Source organism: Lactuca serriola, chromosome 8, assembly GCF_051521515.1.
Source record: "Lactuca serriola cultivar US96UC23 chromosome 8, Lser_US96UC23_V15, whole genome shotgun sequence".
Classification (NCBI taxonomy): Eukaryota; Viridiplantae; Streptophyta; class Magnoliopsida; order Asterales; family Asteraceae; genus Lactuca; species Lactuca serriola.
Genome location: NC_136415.1, coordinates 101,906,346 through 101,929,876, shown reverse-complemented (window position 1 = coordinate 101,929,876; position 23,531 = coordinate 101,906,346). Strand labels below are relative to the sequence as shown.

The 23,531-nt window shown below is 34.9% G+C and overlaps 4 protein-coding genes and 1 pseudogene across 4 annotated transcripts; 3 read left to right on the top strand and 2 right to left on the bottom strand.

Moving 5' to 3' along the window:
- Positions 1-6,508: 6,508 nt before the first annotated feature.
- On the bottom strand, positions 6,509-8,602 carry GS1 (Haloacid dehalogenase-like hydrolase (HAD) superfamily protein). The gene is made up of 6 exons (XM_079017399.1): positions 8,381-8,602; positions 7,503-7,727; positions 7,355-7,415; positions 7,111-7,258; positions 6,936-7,015; positions 6,509-6,834 (listed from the first exon to the last, which is right to left on the bottom strand). The coding sequence occupies exons 1-6, from the start codon at positions 8,598-8,600 to the stop codon at positions 6,702-6,704; spliced, it is 867 nt and encodes a 288-aa protein (XP_078873525.1). The 5' UTR covers positions 8,601-8,602; the 3' UTR covers positions 6,509-6,701.
- A 3,703-nt stretch (positions 8,603-12,305) lies between these two features.
- LOC145067228 (uncharacterized) lies at positions 12,306-13,007 on the bottom strand. The gene is made up of 2 exons (XM_079014414.1): positions 12,728-13,007; positions 12,306-12,658 (listed from the first exon to the last, which is right to left on the bottom strand). The coding sequence occupies exons 1-2, from the start codon at positions 13,005-13,007 to the stop codon at positions 12,306-12,308; spliced, it is 633 nt and encodes a 210-aa protein (XP_078870540.1).
- A 1,100-nt stretch (positions 13,008-14,107) lies between these two features.
- On the top strand, positions 14,108-14,611 carry LOC145070678 (histone H4). The gene has a single exon (XM_079017631.1). The coding sequence runs from the start codon at positions 14,166-14,168 to the stop codon at positions 14,475-14,477; it is 312 nt and encodes a 103-aa protein (XP_078873757.1). The 5' UTR covers positions 14,108-14,165; the 3' UTR covers positions 14,478-14,611.
- Positions 14,612-16,084: 1,473 nt separating this feature from the next.
- On the top strand, positions 16,085-17,585 carry LOC145067227 (putative membrane protein At3g27390; annotated as a pseudogene).
- Positions 17,586-21,396: 3,811 nt separating this feature from the next.
- LOC145071152 (histone H4) lies at positions 21,397-21,924 on the top strand. Its single transcript, XM_079018067.1, has one exon. The coding sequence runs from the start codon at positions 21,460-21,462 to the stop codon at positions 21,769-21,771; it is 312 nt and encodes a 103-aa protein (XP_078874193.1). The 5' UTR covers positions 21,397-21,459; the 3' UTR covers positions 21,772-21,924.
- Positions 21,925-23,531: the final 1,607 nt, after the last annotated feature.

Here is a 23,531-nt window from a genome sequence, read left to right as displayed (position 1 = left end):
AAGATCCACCTATGGTTACTCCATTTTTCTTGGTGGTAATCTAGTTTTTTGGAGTGCTAAGAAGCAACCGATAGTTTCTCATTCCAGATGTGAATTTGAGTATCGTGTTATGGCTAACACCGTTGCTGAGATCATTTTGATTACTCATCTATTACGTGAGTTGCATGTTTTACCATGTGGTCGACCCATGTTGTTGTGTGACAATCGAAGTGCTCTCTTCCTCACTCAGAATAGAATCATGTGGCTTACAAAAGGGCCAAACATATTGACTTGGACTATCATTTCATTCGTGAGCTTGTCTCCTCCAGAAAACTTTGCACTCGGTTTGTTCCGACCAAGTTTCAGGTGGCTGATATTTTCACTAAAACTCTTTCGCAGCTGCAGTTTGAGTTTCTACGGTCCAATTTACGTCTCGGCCCGCCACCCTTTCGCTTGGGGGGGGGGGGGGGGGGGGGGGGTATTATTGTATCATGATATATTTTGTTGTATCTTATGTACTTAGGTTGTATTTATCTCATTCTTGAGGTAGCTCTTTTGTAAATTTCTTATCTATTTATGTAATTGATCCCCACCATTTGAGGTACCCGGTTCATTAAATTGAGACAGCTTGTGTATTCACTTTTCTCCCAAGTGTTAGCTAATCTCCTTAATGATAACTGAAAGATTATGTATTTCAAGGCATAATATTATTCAACCGGTTATTTGTAACGTAACATTATGTTCTATACTAAGGATCTTTTGATGACTCAAGTTTTATAAATATATATCTCCACAAATATATTAGAAACAATAATGATATGAGTTCAAACAAACAAATACATAAACTCATATACGATTACATCAACTCAAAACCGATTACATTAACTGAAGAAAAAACGATTAAATTAATAGAAAACCAAAAATTCATAACAATTTTCATCTCTCTCTATTCCAACATTAATTTTGGCCTAGTAAAAGATATTTTGGTAGGCAATATTGTAAATTAAAAAGAGACTCTAATTGTTAGTAACAATTGACATACGGTGTTATTTCTTATCTATATATATATATATATATATATATATATATATATATATATATATATATATATATATATATTGAATTTCAAATTAAATTTATCATTTGTCGACCTATAATATTTAGTGAACCATATCAATAAAATCAAACAACCTCATCATTAGGTAACTATAATCTTATGATAATGTCCAACATAGGGTAAAATCACTTCATCTTCAAGTCAATACCAACACTATTACCAACATTGTGATAAAAACTAATTATCACGACTTGCATAAAATGATCGACTTATAAACTCAAAACCATTCAATGTACTTTAAATGAAAGACGTCGGCATGCCAAAGTTTCTAAGAAGCAAGTGAAAACCTTTATTAAAAATTGTGTTCCCAAACGTTCAATATATACGAAAACAAGCTCGTAAAACTTAATCCATATTTATTTCCAGTAAATCCAGACGTTAAGTGTGTTTTCCAGATGGCGTGTTGCAACAGGAGGAACCGTCGTTTAATGAGGATATTTTGTCTGCTCCTGCTCACGTGGTGCATTCTCGAGATGGTAGTAAGTCTGAGTCACAAGAGAAGGTGGAGGTGTCATCCTCCTTGTGGAAACCACTAGGGCGATGATATTTTCTCGTCTAAGGAGAAGTACAGAAATTCAAAGTCTAGTTTCGACTTACAAAAGATGTGTAGCTCTTCTTCTCATGGTAATGCCAAAATCTTAAAATCGAAAGTTTTTGCAGAATCAGATACGCTTATCGAGGAATTAGATTGGTTTGTCGAGATGGGAGGTTCGTTAGGATATGACATGGAAGGTAGCAAAGATCAGTTGAAGTAGATTTTGATTAGTATAAGTGTTATTCAAATGGATCAATGAATTGTCTCTCCCTCAATATATGTTGCACTCAGACGTATAAAAAGCGTAGTTTGGTGAATTCCATTTGTCTCGATAATAAGGTGTCGTTTTTAGGTCTGCAAGAAACAAGAATGACTAAGGTGGGCCTATTTAAAATTAAGAGTATGTGGGGAACTGCCAGTTTGATTTTGCTTCAAGTTGTGCTTGTGGGAGGTCAGTTTGCTTTCAGTTTAGGACCCCAATGTGTCGTCAAACGCCAAGTGTTTTGTACTCATAATGCCATTGTTGTCGAGGGTACTTGGGTCTCGCTTAATTTTTCATGTTTTATGGTTAATGTTCACACGCCTCAAGACTTGGCGAGTAAATGTTATCTTTGGGCGTATCTTTTGGGTTCTATAAACCAAAACGATGGAATCTGTGTTTTATTCAGAGATTTTAATGTGGTACGTGAACCTTTAGAAAGATTTGGTTCTTTTTTTTTTGTCCTATTGCGGCTTCTGCCTTAATAATTTTATTGATGTTGCGAGGGTTGTAGATGTTTCTATGATTGGGAAATGTTCTACTAATGTGGATAATGTTCGGGTGAATCTTAGCAAATTAGATCGTTTTTTGGTGTCAGGTGAATTTTTTTATTGTTTTATGCATTTAAATGTTGTTGTGTTAGACAAGAAATGGTCGTATCATTGTCCTATTTTTTGCATGGTCAAATGCTTGATTATGGTTCATTTTCATTTAAATTCTTTAATTTTTGGTTTAGTGTTGAAGGATTCGATACGGCGGTGAAAAAAGTGTGGTTTATTTTTTACTACTTCCGGGGTGGAGCAAATTTGTGTAATTCAAAAACAAATTCAAATTTGTTAAAATTGGATAAAACAGTGGAACTCGGTTGTTAAAGCTCAAACTGGTTATCAAAAGAAAGGGTTTGAGAAAAGATTGAAGGATATCGATTATATCATAAATGATGAGGCTTTTCGGATCTTCTCACGGCAAAAAGGAGGGGGGTGCTCAAGAATTTAGCACAGTTGGAACACCGTGATTCTTTGGATTTGCTTCAAAGGTCTAAGGTGAATTGAGCGGTGGAAGGTGATGAAAACTCTACTTTTTTCATGGGATGTTGAAGAATAGGAGAATCCAAATTATGATCAAGGGTATTCCTTTGGCGGGGTGGGTGGGTTTCTGAACCTAGGGAAGTGAAAAAAGTGTTTTTTGATTTTTATGCTGACAAGTTCAAACCATTTCACGGGATCCTTCTTATAAACCGAAGCCATGGGGTTTTGTATTTAGATATTGACGACAATTCTAGATTGGAAGTGCCTTTCACCGTTGACAATATCCATCTAGCAATTTGGGATTATAGTAGTGACCATGCACCCGGTCCTGGTGGTTTTTCATTCTGATTCCTTAAGCAATATTGGGATCTTTTTGGTGTTGATGTTATTACTTTCGTGAATGAGTTTTATAATTTCACTTCTATTCCATTAGGATGTAACGCTTCTTTCATCAATCTCATTCCAAAGGTGGAAAATCCTTTATTTATAAAGTATTACATGAATATTAGTCTTATTAGCTTGCAGTTTAAAGTTATTGCAAAGTTGCTTGCTAATAGATTGGTGGTTGTGGTGCACAAGGTGGTGGGATATGAGCAATCAGCTTTCCTTAAAGGTCTTCATATTCTAAATGGTCATGTCCTGGTAAATGATTTGGTGTCGTGGTTCAAGAAGAGGTGACAAAATCTTATGATTTTAAAGGTGGATTTTTACAAAGCTTATGATTCGATTAGTTGGGATTATCTGGATCGAATGTTACACTTCCTAGAGTTTGGTGATATTCTGAGATCTTGGATCCATGCTATGATGCTACATTCAAGAATGTCATATCCTTGGTTATTCTTAATGGTACCCCGACTAAGGAGTTTTAGTTTCATATGGGTTGAGACAAGGAGACACGTACACACTCTCTCTCCTTTTTTGTTTATTATCGTCATGGAAGGACTACATGTGACTATGGAGGATACGGTTGCTCATGGATTTTTTTAGAGATATTTCTTTGTGGGCGAACGAGTTGGTGTTATCCCATCTTTTTTATGTGGATGATGCTCTTTTTCTGGGAGAGTGGGAGGAACAAAATGTTTAAAATATCATTTTTATTCTTCGATGTTTTTATTTGGTGACTAGTTTAAGGATTAATCTCCTTAATTCAAACTTATTTACTATTAGATTGGATGCTTTTGAGGTCCGGTCTTTGGCTATTTTAATTGGGTTTAGTGTTGGTTCTATTTTGTTTATGTATTTGGGTCTTCCTTTGGGTGAGAGTGTGAATCGACTTAAAGTTTGGAAGAGTGTTATGGATCGTTTCAAGAAGTGTCTCTCTTCTTCAAAAGCCAAAACGTTGTATATTGGTGGTTGGTTAACTCTTCTTAAATCGGTTCTAGGTAGTCTTGGGATTTATCTCATGTCTTTGTTTAGAGTCTCAAGAAATGTTGTTCATGATTTGAAAGCTTCTAGGCCTCGTTTTTTTTGGTGCCGAATTATAGGAGAAACGGTTGAGTTGGGTTAAGTGGTTTTGAATGGTAAACAAAAAAGTGGCTTGCTATTGATAGTCTTGACGCTTTTAGCTTAGCTCTCTTATACAAATGGAGATGGTGGTTCTGTAATGAGCCTAATTCCTTGTTTGTTAGACTCACTAAATCTCTTTATTGAAGGGATGGTGGTTTTTTGGGTGGTTCAAATTTTTATGTGGGTAAAGGAATTTGGTCTCGTATACTTGGTTCTATAAACCAGTTTTATGATAGTTTCGTTATTCCTAGGTCGGATATGGTATGTGTGTTGGGTAATAATGATGATACTATGTTCTGGACTATAATCTAGTGTGGTAACTTTTTGCTTATGGTTTAATTTTGAGGCTCTTTGCTCTTTTGAATTCCCAAGAGGCTGTAGTTAGAGGTTTTTAGTCTTCTGTTAGGTGGAGATTTCATTGGCGTTGTCTTATAAGAGGTGGTGAGGAGTCATTGCAACTATCAGAGTTTATGACTTTGTTGGATTAGGCTCATCTCTCCTCTAAGTCGGATCGTTAGTTGGGAGTTGGACCCTTCTTAAGTTTTTTCAGTGAGCTCGACTAGGTGATTTTTGGATGAGAGTCATTTTGCTATAGGTGCTTCTCCTACATGTTGGAATTAGTATGTTCCTATTAAGGTTAACGTTCTTATTTAGTATGTTTTACTGAATTGTATCCCTTTGTGGTATAATCTGGTGGTGGATAGGGGGGTGGATATGGACTCAATTTTGTGTCCTTTTTGTGGGAGTATCCCAGAAGTTGTCAATCACTTATTTTTCCAGTGTTCGGTGGCCTTAGAAGTTTGGAGGAGGGTAGCGGGTTAGCTTGATTTGGTGGTTCCTTTGTTTTTGAATAGGTTGATAATGGGACTACTTCTAACATGGAACGTGTGATTATTGATTTGATTTATGGGACAGTCATTTGGGTTCTTTGGACCTATCGGAACACGCTCATTTTTTGTCAAAGAACTTACTAGAAGGAGTTCATTTTTTATAACATTGTTTCTTTTTCTTTCAACTGTTTTCAGTTAGGAACGCTAAGGCTTCTAAGAATTGGAATGTTTTGATGCTTAATCCAATTTTGCCTTAATTTGTATGGTTTTTTGCTAGCTTGTTTTAATGACAATGATGTTCTAAATAACACGTTGGGTGAAAATATTACAGTATGATCGCAAACAATATATCTTCAATTGATAAACAAAACAAACTAACTCCTAGCAATATGGATCTTATTTGCTAAATAAGGAACCAACAATGCACCTACTATAAACACATGTTTTTTTTTTTGACAAAATATAGTAATATAATAGATATTATAACCATGATCCGACCAAAAGGAAAGTCATGTTCATACTAGATAAGACACTTCTAAAATGATTGTGGGTTGCTCTTGGTGGCCTTCTTTTGTAGCAACGTATGTATTTAGGGAAGTGATTCGTACATAATAATTTTTTTCCATACATAACAATTTATGTTTTATAGAGTTGTACAATACAATATTTTAAAACACAAATTGTTATGTATGGAGAAAAACTATTGTGTACGAATCAGCTCTCATGCATAAAATGTTTCTTATACACGATCCTTAAAATTATTCAAGTATTCTATTGACAGTGGAAACCCAAAATCTAACAAAAGATGATGGGTTCATCATTAATGTTGCTTGTTGGCTTTCTTTAGCAGCATTAAAGATTTTTTTTTTCTGTCTTTCTCGTTTAAAAATAACTTTAAGATCATTCACATCAATGTAATATCATTAACCTTTCTAATTGTCACATCACTTTTTGCAATTACTATTTATATGAGTGCAATAACAATCCTCTTTCAAAATGGGACCCATAACCATATCAACAAATAATATAAAATATAAGAAGGAATTATATTGATTATATTGATAAAAACGATTATGTGGGACCTTAAGGGCTTTGCAAGCCTTTTAAAAGTTGAAAAAAGTATGCTGACATGGCTTTCAAATAATGTACAATAAGACATTTGCAAGATGAAATAATGGCGAGAGGGGGAGATAGAGCATCCGCAGTCAATATCGACATACTCATGTAGTCATGTGTTGCTTTATGGAAATCCAATTGAATCAAAATCATACATAATGAAATAACCCACAATGTAAAAGACGCCAAGAACCACATTTCAAGTATCATACAAATACCTAAATATATAATCTCGAAACCCTTAAGTAGAACTCTTCAATGGTTATACATACTATGAATACATGGTTTTCTCTGTTTAACAAAAATATATTCACTTACCTTAAAAAGAGTCCTAGGTTTCTGAATCCGTGAATGAAGGAAGACCCCACTCACTTGGGTTAAAATCCAATAGTGACGTCACCACTTTATCTGCTGTTTCATGGAATGAAGTATCCAATCTTGGATCCGGAACCATAACTACAGACCTGCATCCCATTTTAACAAAAAAATATATATTTACTCACCATTATTATATTATTTACTTTTTCTTTAAAAAAAATAAATACAAAATTGGACTACTACTTACATTCCAGCATTCTTAGCTGCAAGAACTCCCGAAGGTGCATCTTCAAAAACAAGAATCTTGGAAGGATCCACACATCCACCCTATAAATTATAATAGAAAAAAAAAAAGTAAAATAAATGAAAGGATGTTGCTATTTCTATCATTTTTCCATAATATATTATATAAATAGATTGACCTCGAATCTTCTAGAAGCTGCAAGAAATATATCTGGTGATGGCTTGCCTTGTTTGACTTCCGGATCATCTCCCATCACAATATGATGCATTAATGAAAATATCTCACCATGTCTTTGTGTTTTCAATTCAAAGTGCCTTTTATGAGAACTGAAAATATCACATCAAAATAACAATAAATGATTCTTTAAGAAAAATTTAAGTAGAATTGTTTTTTTGTATTTTGAATGTAAAGGTTTCTTTTACCCTGTTGCAACGCAAATTGGGACACCTGTCGAATGTAGATGTTTGACCAAACGACTTGCACCTACAATTAGTCGTTTAAATTTTCAAAAACTAGAAAAATAATATTGATATAAATAAATAAATAAAGGATTTTTTTGTTAGTGATGACCTGGCATGAGTTCACTTGTGGGAAACATGGATTGTAGCATAGATTCGCGCTCTACCAGGAAGTCTTCGGCGGAAAGGGAATCACTGATTCCGGTCTCTTCAACAAACACACGGGCAGCCTCAATTGCTTTCTTCCCCATCATCTTTGCTTTTAGAGACCAATCAAAAGTTTTGTTGAATCTTGAAAGTATAATCTCTTGAACTTCTGTATAGAATTTCTCAGTATCTGTCACATAAGATTTTGTGTTATGTTATTCTTTCTGGTATCTAAAATATTGAATTGGTATGGATAATAACAAAATGCATTATGATTGAGGTCATTCAAATGTAGCCATAGAACCTATGCTCTATAATGAGGATGAAGTTAAATATGTCTCATTGTGTATACTGAACTAACTGAACTTCATAACAGACTAAGATAAGAATAAATCATAAATGTTGTGATTACAAAGTGAATTTGAATTTGTGAAGATATTAATTTCTTTGAGACTTTGACCTCATGTCAAAGCATAGGTAATGTTCTCAACCTTGACCCTCTCCAAAAAGTTAGGGTTCTGAACTTCTGATTGCAACTGAAAGATATATTTACAGAAATCCTCTTTACATTTCCCCTAGTTAATCAAATCACTAAAACGAACAAGCCAATAAGAAACCGATCCAATTGATCGGAAATATCAAATTAATCGCAAGTGTGTTCAAATCTACAACCATTTGTACTCCAAACTACGAAAAACGTCTTACATTATGCGTGCTTACGATTAATAGATCTGTATATATGAGACTTCAAAAAGCGTTCAATGATTAATTGGCTTAATGTCAGTGATAATCTATCCAAAATAAGTTTAGTTGAATGGAAACCATGGATGTAACAGCACTAACCGAGCAAAAGTCCATCCATGTCGAAGATGACGTGAGTGATTGACTTCTTTTCTGAATCGCTGGCAGTCGTGTTCGCCATTTTTGCCGATACGGATGCTCTTCGTAATTTGAACGGGAGCTGAGTTCTGCTGCTAACAGATCTTACACTTGATCTTGGCGTTTGAGTGGCGCAAAGAATCAAACCGAATATTTGGTTAGGCTTTAAAATAATGTGTCTCATGTTTTAAAAGAATTCAAGTAGAATTAAGTGAAACGTATAAAGCTATTTTTGTTAACAAAAAAGCCTTTTTTAGAGTAGAGAGATTTTCACAACGAAGTAAAAGTTAAATCGCATCAAAATCTAATGTGTTCTTTTGTCGATTTGATTATTAAAATTGTACTTTTTACAAACAATGGTAAACCGCAAAATGTTTTTTGAAGAGATAAAATTTGTACAAATATTTTAAATTTGAAAGAAATGGAAATTTGTTATGACGTTTGATTAATATGAAATTTAATAAGTTTTTTATTTAGTTTGGAGATAAGTCGAAATCAACCGGAAAGTAAATCACATAATATGATCAAAATACATTGTTATTGAATGGTTGTAACTTAATGTTTTTTTAAATGATAAAACTTTTATTTATTAAATTCGTACTCACTCAAACATATGTGGGTTTGTTTACATTAACATGGGAGTGGGCGTGGGTGACTATGTGTGGGTGTGGGTGTATGGGTGTTTGAGTGGGGATGGGTGTGTGTGGTGTTAGTTAGATGGTAGGTGTGGTTGTAGGGTTTGGTGTGGCGGAGGTGTTTGTGTGTGTGGTTGGGTGGGGTGAATTAGTAGGGGTAAGAATAAATATGTAAGTGTAGGTGATGAGAGGGGTAAGTAGGTGTGTGTGGGTGTATAGGTACGGTAAGGTCATCGTCGTTATCGGTGGGACACTACAAGAAATGGTGGCATTAACGACGACATGTAATTGACGCGTTACATGTTGCCGCTAAAGGCGTCATCGCTAATGTCAACCTAATAGCGATTCGCGTCAAACAAGCATCATCCGTCCGATTTGTTTTCAATCCAAGGGTCGTAGAGGAACGAAAAACCGCGTTGACTTTTCCCTCAAGGGTGTCGCCGCTAATAGTCTTTTGTCGCTGCTATTGTCCGTCGTTGCTAAAGGCCTTTACAGATAACCCCCCATCAGCTTCATTTTCTCGTTTTGTGTCGTTCCTTTCTTGTTGTGTGTGTCTCTCACAGTGAAAACCCGCGATGAGCTTAGATGAACAACGACGCAAGCGACAATCCGGCGTCCCCAACCGCTCCTGTCGCCACAAGACTGCCACACCGCTGACCACCTCCATTACCGACGACATAAAGGTAATCACTATCGGCGACCTATAGCTCCAATTCCAATTTTTTGACATTGAAGGTCGAATTACTCCCTATTTTCTATTATTTTTCTTTTTTGGTGCTAATTTGGGTGGTAAATTGGTAGTATTCTTCAATTTTGTTGTGTGATTCTCTTTGGGTTGATGGATATGGAAGTGTTTATGCATTTTGTGGGATTATATATGTTTTTTCAGATTTGTGGGAGTGTTTATGTATTTTGTATATGTTTTTGTGATTTATGTTTATACCACATTGGCTTAAAAATGAAATTTGACATGAAATTGAAATTAGATATTGAAATCGGATGTATATATACATTTGTTTTGATTTTGTATTTTGATGTATACAATTGTATGAAATTGAAATTGGATGTATGCATTTGTTTGAAATTGGATGTATACATTTGATTGAAACTGCTTGTTTGATTGTATGAAATGGGAATATGCAGGTTGTATTGTATGCCTAAGATGAAATGAAAATTGGAATTAAATATGTTGTATACATGTATGATTATGTGATATTTAGGATTAATAGTTTAGTTTAATTAGGTTATTAATAGCAACTTACTTCTAGTAATGTATTGTATATGGTTTCAAAGTGTTTGATTTTGTTAATGACTTAATGTTGGTCATTACAACTTAAACTTAAATAGGTTATTAATAGTTTTTATTTTAAAAAAATCAATAAAAAATAATAAATTCATTGTAATAGTGTAGGTCAACCATTGTAACCCCGTTTTAAAGTAACAAATATGAATTACTTGAATATTATGTGAATTATGTGCTTTTGTGTGCTTATTACTTGTTTATAATAATATAATAAATAAATGATAAAAATAAGCATCAAAAAATAAAATATTAGATAAACTTTATATCTATGAAGAAAGCTGTAATGGTCATGACAATGATTCCAGAGATATAAAGAGCGCCGAAATCCGAGTTATAACGAAGAAGTTATTGTCTGTCGAATTTTCACGACAGAACCGGCACGGCACTGTGTGACGTAAATAGTGAATTATTTGATGGAGGACTTTTTAGCCTTAGTGATCTACACTAAATTCGTAGTGTTTGTTAAACCAAGAGTGTGCATAAAAAGAACGCCCAAATCTGACTTCGTATAAGAAGTTATGATTTTTCGAAGTTTCGGCTTAGCAGTGTACAACTCGAAGTTCGAATATTAGATCGATCGGTTTTTAACCGACATAACTTAAACAAGAATCGAAGATATCGTTAATAGTAGGGTAACGATAAAAAGACATATGAAAACGGACGTCGGATGAAGGAGTTATGAATTTTTAACAGACCAACCATGTCTCGGCATGTTAAAAATATAACCTTTAAAATAAAGTCAAAATTAACCGACGAAGTCTAAACGAAAGTCGTAGATTATGTTTCCGCCCACGCGTGGATATAAAGAACGTCGAAAACGGAGTATACGAAAGTTACGAATTTTAGAAGTTGGAATGAAAAATCTCAAAGTTTAATGCGAGCCTACGCCCTACGTAGGGAAGGGACGCCCAACGTCCGAAGTACGCCTTGCGTACGAGGTAACTACATGCAACGTACAACTGCCTTATGCGGACCAAAACGAGCCACAAACCACCATCCGAAGTTCGTTACGTACCGATCTTATCCGAGTTACGCCCCGCGTAGCCGAGGACTACACCTAACGTACGTCTGAGGCCTTGCTCTATAAAAGGGTTGCGAAGGCTGCCGAAGAAAGCACTCATTTCTCCCATCTTTCTCTCACTAGTTTCTCTCTCTAAGATCCCTAAACCCCCCTAAAGCCTGGGAAAAACACCTAGCCCCCAAAGGAAGCCCCGGAGAGCCCGAAGGTTCCAAGAAAAAAAGTTTCTCGGTTTGAAACTTTGCCCGCGAGGAGCCTGATTCTCAATCAAACTTCCCAGTTTCGTCAAAGAAGGTTATTTTTAGAAGCGAGGTTTTGTCCAAAACACTCTGTATTAGGTGAGTGTATAGTCACTTTCATCTTACACATAGATATGAAGTATTTTATATAAATTATGTGCTATATATATATATATATATATATATATATATATATATATATATATATGTGTGTGTGTGTGTGTGTGTGTGTATGTCTGTGTGTCTGTTATCTATTTACTTGAGATATTTGCTGGATGAAAGATCTATACTTATTTCTTTCAGATCTAAAAAATTTTCCTTCAGATCTACACTTTCTCATCTCAGATCTAAACTTGTCTTCAGATCTAAACAGGCCCGACCCTGACATTTCGGAGGTCTTGTGCAAAAACTAAAATTATGCCCCACAAAAATTTATTGTAAATATTATTAACTACATTTGCTACCACTAATTCAAAACATAAAGTTGCTAAAAAACATCTCATAAATTCACTACCACAAAATAATGTCCTAATCACTCATTAATAATCAAATAAAACCGTAAAACTGTTATAAACAACTTTTCAACAAAAAAAAAACAACGCATTACTATTTTCTAAACATTGATCGTCTAGCATTTTTAGAAGAAAATTCATCTATGAGACTTTCATAATCAATATTCTCAAGAAATTCGTTCTCAATCGAAATCAATGCCAAAGCGTTTAGTCTCTCTTGAGACAATGTCGAGCGCAAATAAGATTTTAAAAGCTTTAATTTTGAATTTTTTTTTTTCAGCTGATGCAACTGTAATAGGAACAATCAACAATATTCTGTATGCTAGACAAGAAACTGGATAAGTGTTCATCATTTTTCGGAAATTTAGTATTCCGTTAGCTGTATTGTGTTCAACCGGTAAATGTTTTTGTAACAACTTCAGTTTGTTGAATAAATCATCAGCATTAATGTCTGAGATATGACCATTTTGCAGCCTATTTTCCAGATTTTTGTAACATGACTTTAACTCGCTAGTATTCATTGACTTCAACTTTTCTATTGTGAATAAGAAACCAAAAATGTCTTCATATTGTTTGTATCATTCAAACATTCGCTCGAATGAACCAATAGCTTGATCAACTATGTACACAAAATATTGAATCCTAAATGACTCTTGAGGTGAAAGTTCATGTACCGGCTCTGATGACCCAATGTCATTCTCATCAAAATGTCTTTTTTTAACAACTTTTATTTTATTATTTTTCTCAACAAACACCGGATAAATTTCCAAATCAGAAGCTATAACTCTCACACAATCCAAAGCCTTCCCAAACCCATTATCTCGATAGTCTTTAAAAAACTCAACAAGTGCTCCCACACTACTCATTGCCTCATCAATACGCATACTCTCAGACTACTGAAGTTGTTAGCTCAGGTTATTTACTTTAACCAATATATGATACCATATAACCATACATGTTATAAAGTCAAATCTGTCAAGTTCATACTTTGCTAGACAAGTAGCTTCACTTATGATCTTTATGTATGTCTCTTCTTCAACAATTTTATGCAGAGCTTTTACTATTTCAGGAGCTTGAGTAACTATTGCTTTCACACTTTCAATCCTACTTTCCCACCTTGTAGTTGACAATGATTTTAAAGTGAGACTTTGTTTCGTTAATTCAAATGCATCGGAGGCCAAATGTTAAAACGCATCTAAAATTGGAACCAAAAGTTATCGAGCTAATTTTATTTATTGATAAAACATAAAAATAGATTTTACAAAAATACCAATACTATAACTATAAATTATCCTAAAAATTGGAGGCCCCCTAAAATCGGAGGCCTGGTGCGACCGCACCGCCGACACCACCCCATGGCCGCCACTGGATCTAAACCGTGTACTTTGATATCTATGTTGGATGAAAGATCTGAACTTCTTTCCTTTATATCTGAACCTTTTCTTCAGATCTAGACCGTATATGTATTTTATGTTTTGAAAGTTATACTGGATAGAAGATGTAAACTTTGTTTTACAGATTTGGTCCATGTTTTTTTTTATATCTACAAATATGTTGGTTAAAACATGGATAAATAAAATAGTTGGTTTGTGGTGAAATAAAATGATGAGAGACCTCAATGTTGACGCTGTAAACTAGTAAGTGTGATATATAATCATTTATCGACTATATTCACAAGATTCACGTCCATCAATAATACATCTAAAATAAATTAAAATTTATTCTAACGAAATGTTACGCTACCCATACAGTGATATAGAATTATAGAGGTGAATATACGATTGGATTTTGTTTGTTCATTCAACACTTAAAAAGACCTATCCTTCAACGTGAAATTACCCAATGAAAACCCTTTACTAGTCATCACACGGATCGCAATCGTACGGCAATTCATCCACCGATCTCATCCAATCCAACGGCTGTCAACGCACCCATCACAAACACAAAACCAACAACCACTATATAATCAAATCCCCGTGTCCAGAATTAGAAAATACACAGAAATCAAAACCAATTCCAGAGTATCTATTCCGTACGAAGAGATGTCAGGAAGAGGAAAGGGAGGCAAGGGACTCGGAAAGGGCGGAGCCAAGCGCCACCGTAAAGTTCTCCGAGACAACATCCAGGGAATCACGAAGCCGGCGATCCGTCGTTTGGCCAGGCGAGGTGGTGTTAAGCGTATCAGCGGTCTCATATACGAGGAGACGCGAGGTGTCCTCAAGATCTTTCTCGAGAACGTTATTCGTGATGCAGTAACCTACACCGAGCATGCTCGCCGGAAAACTGTGACTGCTATGGACGTGGTTTATGCCTTGAAGCGACAAGGTCGTACTCTTTATGGTTTTGGAGGTTAGGTAAGATTTAGGGCTTCTGGAATTAGGTGTAATTTGAGGTTTTGTTTCACAGATCTGTTTGTTGGTTTGTTAAAATTGTTCATATATCTGTGTAATTGAGATTTCCAATCAATGTTAGTTTGATCTTGTTAGCAGCTGTTTTGTCTGATTTTGCAATTTGTGCCTCTCAAGTTCTCAGTTCGTTTGATTTTCGTGTAATTTCAAATTTGCTGTGAGTGGATATTTAGAACAATTAAAAATCAAATTATTTGATAGATATTAGAAATAAGGTCGATAACATAGAACAACATGGGACTGATTTATCAACTAAAGATTCGTAAAAATGTAGACGTTGGGTCCTTATGAATGGAAACAGACGAGCCACATAGATGTAAAGAGAAACCGGATCAAACATCAGCATCAAAATCATGACGCAGAAAAGCAAATTGAACCAAAACGTACATAAAAATTGTATCTTTCACGTTCAAGAAAAAAGCGGAGCCTGGACAACCACCGTCATAGCCTTCATATCTCAACTTCATCTCCCTGAAACGCGATTCCGAGAGAAAAAAAAGACTATCAAGTTCACCTCTCTGTCTCTCTATGAAACTGAAACTGGAGCCACCACCTTCGTCTTATTTTCATTTCTACCGTCCTCTGATTTCGTTTGGGGAATGTATCTCTTAAACGTGATCTGGAGGGGACGACGACGGCACAAAGTCGGAGAAGCTGAAGAGAAGGCGCACATGAAGGAAGAGGGGTTTGGGATTTAATTTTGACAAAATTGCAAAAATGGTCTGTGATATGTAAATTTTTAGGGTTTTAGGGGTGTTTATCTTAGCTTTTCACAAGGAAAAAAAAAAATGTAAGCTAGTTTTAAAAACTATTTTTGGAGTTTTTATACAAGGAAAAAGAACTTTTTGGAAAAATCAGAAAATCACTTTTTGTAACTTTTCTAAAAAGAACTTTTAGACTGAAAAGCTAAGCCAAACATCTCATAGTCTAAATCATGACTTTGTATTTGTGGTCAATTTGGAGTGATTTGTATGTGAAAATAGTCTATTCGAAAATTGAAATTACTATAATACCTTTAGGGTATTTATTTTTAATTTTCGCAAAATTTAATATTTATTTATTTATTTTAATAATTAAAAAAAATAATAAAGGTCTCTTTCTCAACTCCCAAGAACACCTTCATAATCTTATATATTCATAATCTGAAAAACACTTAAAAACATATTCATGAACTTAAGAATATCTTCTACAACCACCACCCTTTGACCACCGTCCACCACCACCACCACCCTTTGACCAATGTTTTGAAAACCGAATCGGACATCGAACCGGCCGTCTTACCGGTTCGATGGTTCAATTGGTCGAACAAGTACCAAAAACTGAATGAACCGGATAATGTCATATATATATATATATATATATATATATAAGTTTTAATATATTTTATAATATATTAACGACAAAATTGCAAAAATGGTCCCTGTGGTATGCATTTTTTTGGGGTTTTGATCCAAACCATGACTTTTTTGGCTTGGTAGTCCTTTTGGACTGGTTTGTTAGTGAAAATGGTCCCTGTATTTAACTCCCGTTAAAAGGAATCCGTTAACCCCCTCATGTGCCTTCCACGTGAGGGTATTTTCGTCCTTTTACTTTTAGGGACCATTTTTGCATAAGAGAAAAAAACCCGTTTTATTTATCATTTTCTATGTCCATCTTCTTCCCCAATAGGTGTTCTTCCCCAACATTCTTCACTATGGCCGGTTGTCTCCATCGTCGGCAGCCTCCTCAGCGGAATAGGTTTTGGGTTTTTCTCTCCGTTAATCACAACCTTTGAAGTTATTGGCACAGATCACAAAGACAAGTGCTTCCATTGCTTTGTTGTAAGTAGCATTCGCATCAAACATCAAAAAATCCCGATTAATGAATCAACGATTTCTCTTCTGATTTCTTGCTTCAGGATGGATGTTTTTCTACACTCGAAGGAAGTTGCACTGTGGTTCGAGATTTTACAAATTTTTGCTTCCATTCTTACTTCTCATTCATGGACGATCTCAGTGAAGAAATTCCTGTCGGCGATAAACCAGTCGACATCTGGTTCATAAAGTGATAAAAATCCAATCTTTCTTATAACTCTCAACAACACCCAGTTTGTAAAATTCATGGATTTCCGAACCTGTATGATTACATCACAGATTGTCCAAATTGCCAAAGAGTTTATTCATCATCCCCATCGCTATCACCATCGACATACCTATGATCACCGGCGTTGCTCTATGGAAGAGTCCATACATGTTGATTATCGGATGGAAGAGACTACTAGAAGACATAATCGGGAGAGAAGGCCTTTTTCTGGAAACTGTTTGTGTGCCTTACGCCGGACTTGCCATCATCTAATGGCCTTTATCAGTCGCCGGAGCTGTAATTGCGTCTCTCTTCTCCGGTTTTGGTCTTGCTCTATATAGTGTCATAATCGTCCACCGGGTTTGACCAAAAAAGAGAACCCCATCACTAATTCCAAATTCTAAACACAAAGTCACTAAATCTGCTTTTTTTAGGAAGATTCAATCAAGTTTGCATTTGCGTACATCGTGGTTGTGGTTTCATTGTTTGATGAGTACACAAACGACTTGCTTTACTTAAGAGAAGGATCATGCTTTCCTAGGTATATGTATATAACTATATATCGTCACTACTTTTCAATTTTGATTGTGTTCTTGATGGGTTTTTTTCTCTGGAAATCTTTTCAACTGCAGGTTAATATATCGTGAGAACGTGAAAGCATATGATCGCTTAGAGAGAAGGAATTCAATTGATATCAAGAACAAAAAGGAAAGCTCAAGTGGGTCAAGATTGGTTTCATAACGTTCAAAAAATTTGAAACCGGCTCTTCAAAAGTACACACATGTGCAAGTTTTGGATTAGTTGTTCAAGTCATGTGAGGTGAATGAAAGAATACTTTTCCGCGATGGTTTGATATATGTTAAAGACAATGAAGAATGTGTAGTGAAGGGGAAATGTAAGAAACTAGGGATCAAATTACCCGCGTGGTCTATATTACAGTGTCTTCTTGCTTCAGCAAAATCTGAATCTTCAGGTGAAGGTATTGTATCTTGAGGCATAAGAAATTAGCCGTTGGTGAATAATAGTGAAGAACGTTGAGGGAAGAACAGTCGTTGGGGAATAATAATGAAGAGATTTGGGGGAAGAACAGTCGTTGGGAAAGAAGCTAGAACTAGAGATTGATATATAAAGGGGTTTTTTTTCTTATGCAAAAATTGTCCCTAGAAGTAAAAAGACGGAAATACCCTCACATGGAAGGCACATGAGGGGGTTAACAGATTCTTTTTAACGGAAGTTAACTACAGGGACCATTTTCACAATCAAACCATTCCAAAAGGACCACAAAGCCAAAAAAGTCATGGTTTAGACCAAAACCCCAAAAAAGTGCATACCACAGGGACCATTTTTGCAATTTTGTCTATATTAACTAATAAAACATCATGATTTATGTTCTAATAAGTTTATACATCCTTCCAAAAAAATAAAATAAAATAATAAGTTATATGTTACTGTGGAAGAATATTCATTTAGTATTAGTGATTGTTTTATGTTTTGAAGACAGCCATCTCTCATATCCTACATCCTATATCGGTCAAAATACAAAAGTAAGAGGGATTTGGAGTTCTATAAAAGGAGTGGGTTACCAAGGAACTTAGAAAAGCCAAGCGTGCACTTTAGTATAAAATCGTGGGTCACTTTGAATTTTTCTTTAATACAATTTTATTTATTTTTTATTAAAAACCACCGGTTTTTCCGGTTTGACCAAGCCGGTTTTCACCGGTTTTTGGTTGAACCGCCGGTTTTTTCCAGTTTGATTCACAGGCGGTTTTTAGGCCTTAAAAAATGGAACCATTGCCGGTTTCCGGTTGAACCGGTCGGACCGGCCGGTCCGGTCCGGTTTTCAAAACCAAACCTTTGACCATCGTCTAGTTCCACCACTGTCTGCCACTACCACCGTTTGCCACTACCACCGTTTGCCACTTCCATATATATTTGAAATCTAATTCTAACAACCAATCACGACATCCACCATCATTGTTGAAATCTAATTCTAACCTCAAATTAAAACCAAGAGCTTATACTTAAAATCTAACCTGCAACTCAAATTCTTCAACACCTTCATATTCTTCAAAAATCCATACCTGACTCATCCATTACCCATTTTCTCCTCACATACGCATATACATACACCACACAATCGGAGATTTGGTTCCCAGTTTACAAACCTAGGAATTTGCAGATCCATCTCCATCTACGCACCGACCATCACCTCAATTACCCTCCTGTATCAAGCTCCATCGTTTCTACAAGCCTCACACCTCCAAACATCACCTCCTGCATCATCTTCTTTACATACCCACCTCCATTATCATGTTATTGATTCATTTTTTAGACTTGTTAAACGATTAAGAGAGTGGGAATAATAGAACTCAACACGCTACCAGCATCTGCATCGATTGCAAAAAATATGAGGGGATTAGCAAATCTATTTCTTCTCTCCGTATACACTTTGACGAAAAAAAATCCTATGTTGTTAATCGATTGATAGTTAGGACCGGTTCTGGATTTTTGTGGGGTTTGGAAGGCTATAAGTCAATTATTTAGATATTCAAAGAGAGGATGGGTAATGCGACGGTCAGATCACTTAGGTAATTTCACTATAGTTGTTTGATGGGTGAAAAATAAGAAATTCATCACATGACTCGTTTTTTCCTGATGCATACCATATGCTTCTTCCCCAAGTTAAAATTGCTCTGTTAATTAACTTCCTTCTTGGAGGAATTAATCAGCAACTAGTGGAACTTCGGTTCATGGAGTAGGAAACTTAAAGATCGAATGATCGATCGTTCTTTTCTACTTTTCTTGGGGTTCTTAAATTTGGGGTTGGGGGTATTAGGAGGTCACAGGGACATTAAGGTGTTTGTGCATATCTATGGTGCTTTCCTACGAGATAGATAGATAGATAGATAGATAGATAGATAGATAGATAGAGAGAGAGAGGTAGGCCCAGATTAGGTAGTTATTTTATTTTCCATTTAAATTAAATAGAAAAAGCATAAAAATATATCAGACGGGCATAATAGTCTTTTCAATTTATCGAGGGACAAAAAACGCAAAAAAAACTAGTTCAAAAAGACAACCAATCAAAAAAAGTCATGATTTGAACTGAAACCCCAAAAATTTGCATACCATAATGATCATTTTTGCAATATTGTCTTTAGTCTTCAACCAAAACATTTGAGTCAAAATAATTTATTGATTTATGGTGGAAAAAAAATATTATGACACCTCAGTAGATCATCAGATGGAACGTATCAAATACTTGCTGGGAGTCTGACTGTGCAGATAACAAATCTTTTGTGGTGGCTGAACTGTGGAAAAAAGATTGAGCACGCCCCCATTTTGTATGCGATGGTGTGTTCTCATGGTCAAGATTGATTCCGTTTTAGGTGTTTTGTTTTGTGTGGCGTGCAAGGCTGGGAAATATCCCGAGTGCTATGGAGTTGAGCAAACGAGGAGTTCATATTAATTCATTGAAGTGTCTAACATGTGGTAATAATATGGAATGCTCGAACCACTTACCCATCTCCTGCATGATGGCGGAAAAAGTGATCGATACGATTCTCAATTGGTGTGGCCTCACGATGCAACTTTTTGATGTCATTTCCTCTTTTGATTTTTTGTAAATTGTTTTTATTGCCAACATTTCTTACTTATTGTTTGACTTGCCGTCTTTAATAACTCCGTCGGTTAAAAAAAAGAAAGTCTAAAACCGAAACCATAGTGTGAAAAAATTAGCAAGAACAAAATACATTGGCTGAAAACTTGAAAGACACAATTTTCTTTTCAATACTTTAGTCAGATATTTTGGTTTAAAAAAGGTTTAAGTTAGATATTTTGGTTTAAAAGAGGTTTAATAATTTTATTATGATATGTTGATGACTATGTGTTATTTATTTGTAAATTTTATTTAAAGTGTTTTTAGAATATAGCTATGTAATTTTATTTAGTAAAACTATAACTACTCACAATTAATTAAAAAAAAAAGATATAACGAAAAGTTTCATATAAGTCAGCAATCAAATTAATTTGATAAATTTACTATAATAAACGAAGGTTTTTTTCGACAAACGTCACATTTAATTCAATTTTTCGGATGTAATTTTGTGGTTATTTTGAATTATTTTTTTCCCACATGTCATTTTATGATTTTTCTATTTTAGTAAATTTCACATAATATTTTAATATAATAATAGATTAAAATCAATTTCATTAATAAACATATATTTTTATTTCAAAATTCTTAAATTAATGGTCATTAGTTTATTTTGCCTATTTATTTAAGTTTAAAAGAAAATTCAGTTTTAATAATTTTTTTTTTATTTTTTTATAAATATAAAGTTCTTAAATATTTAGAATTATATATATATATATATATATATATATATATATATATATATATATATATATATATATATATATATATTAATCAATTAATTAACCCATATAATAAATCGGTAAACAAAACAAAACAGTATAAAAAAATTCCCTTCATTACACATGAATCAAATTCATATGATTTTGCAAACCAAACAAACAATTTAATAAAACGAAAAACTCCTTAATTATAGGTTTTATGCATTTAAAATAAAAATAATAACATTAAACACCAATGAAAAAGTGTCGCTGACATGCAATTCTAAGATAAATCCGTGCCTCCACTAATTGACCAACCAAAGGCCGAGTTGTGTGCATACGCGGATCACCATCTAACGGTTATCTGTCCACGATCCAACGGTTAATGCACATCTCTTCTAAAGCACACATTTTCTTCCAATCCACTATATAAAACAAAAAACCCTTCCCCCAAATTCAAAACATACGGTTAAACTCAATTCACAGAGACACAGAAAGCAGATACAGAAAAATGTCTGGAAGAGGAAAAGGAGGCAAGGGATTGGGAAAGGGAGGAGCGAAGCGTCACAGGAAGGTTCTCCGTGACAACATCCAGGGGATTACAAAGCCGGCGATCCGCCGTCTGGCGAGGCGTGGTGGCGTGAAGCGTATTAGCGGTCTTATCTATGAAGAGACACGAGGCGTGTTGAAGATCTTCCTCGAGAACGTTATTCGTGACGCTGTTACTTACACCGAGCACGCTCGTCGGAAAACTGTTACTGCCATGGATGTTGTCTATGCCTTGAAGCGTCAGGGACGAACTCTGTATGGTTTCGGTGGTTAGGGTTAGTTAAGGTTTATAGATTAGTTTCTATCCTGTTTCATTTACGTTTCCGATTTGGTTAGTTTTTGTGTAGAGATGTTTGTTATATCGGTATAACTGAAGCTAGATTCTGATTTAAGATGAATTTTAAACTCACTTTCATGTTAGTTTTCACTTCGATTGTTTTATTATTCTCAAATGTGAAACTACTTATGGTTTAATTGTTACCGAATTTTTAAGTTTAATATCTTCATCACGATTCACGACTGTTGACTCTTGTTTGTAAAAGTTCATACATTAATAGAGTGGTTGCTCTCGAGTAGGTTTATGGTTTTGGTTTGAGATACGAATTCCGTCTAATTGCTACTCTAAGATTGTGATCAAAATAACAATTAAATTGGGTTTGATCATATGTTTTAGTTAGGGTTTACATGTTTGCTTTGCATATATATAATGATTGGCAGTTAGTGTTTGAGTTGCATTGTATTGTCTTATTTCAAGTTTGGACATAAGAATCATACTATGTAGATTTGGGTATTGATGAATCTGGTCCTTCGGGATGCAAGATGTAGCGCTTAGCACAATGAATACGTCTAATTCTGGAGCCTGGACAGACCTGAAAAGAAGAAGCAACGTCAGACGTTCACCAGATGATGAGCCCGAGAGAACGCTCTAATGCTTAAGTCAATCACGAGATTTGAGTTGTTATAATCGAGTAGTGAGTCTATTGTGATTTCTAAGAACATATCTGTTAGCAAAAAGGGCCGACCTGCTTTTATACCATTGGCGCATTAGGAAGGCGGAGTCGAGGACGAACTGAAGAGGTCTCTGTCTCGTCGTCATTAATAATGTACTCTATGCCAATGGTACAAAAGTGATACTTAGGAACCCTCAGTAGTCTTGTCATTCTCGTTATCCAAGCTGCATAGGATCGTTAGTCCATGACAGGCTGTTGGTATGCAATTCCCGATGACTTCTTGACCTGACTTTTGTTAATGTTGGTTCACAACGTCTCACACAAGTAAAGTGGTTCGGCTTCGTCCGACGTGGTTTGCTATTCCAACATATGTTTGTTCGGATCGGTCTTTAGTGGATTGGAGTTTGTCCTGCCGAGCCATTTTGATTCGGAGGTGAGATACCTCATTGGGTATATTAAACTTTAACTGGTTGTGGGATTATATTTCAATTAAAAGAGATGGATGAAAGGTGGTTTAACAACCATCTAGCCCCTACTAGCTCCTCCACTAATCCAAACATTTGTTTTTTTTTTCTACCATATAAATATCAAATATTTTGGTAATAAAAAGTGATTTTTGTTCTGAAATTCAATCTCAAATACCTTTTAAGATTCATCAAGGCATAATTGTATCGAGAGGTAAATCCACAAATTTACCATGAAAAGTTAAAATTTTCAACTTATTTTAATTGACGCATAAAACGTGCTCTAAAATGCTTTACCAATGCGGTAAATATAATTTGATCTTAAGGATATTTAGGTCATTCTTAATTTTATGTTCATGAATAGTAAGAATGTTTGTCCTACTAAAATTGATATTTGTTCTCGTTTTGTTGTAGATATCTTTATTTGTAATCTTATTTATTATTAACTAGTTTATAACCTGTGGGAACCACGGTTAGAAAATTAATTAAACTTTCTAAGTAAAAACTTAAAACTATTAATTAATAATTTTAAATAACTTATTAATTAAAAGATACTTTTTTAGTTATATATAAAATTATAATCGCTGATTCAAATAAATACGTAAAGTATATCATCTTAT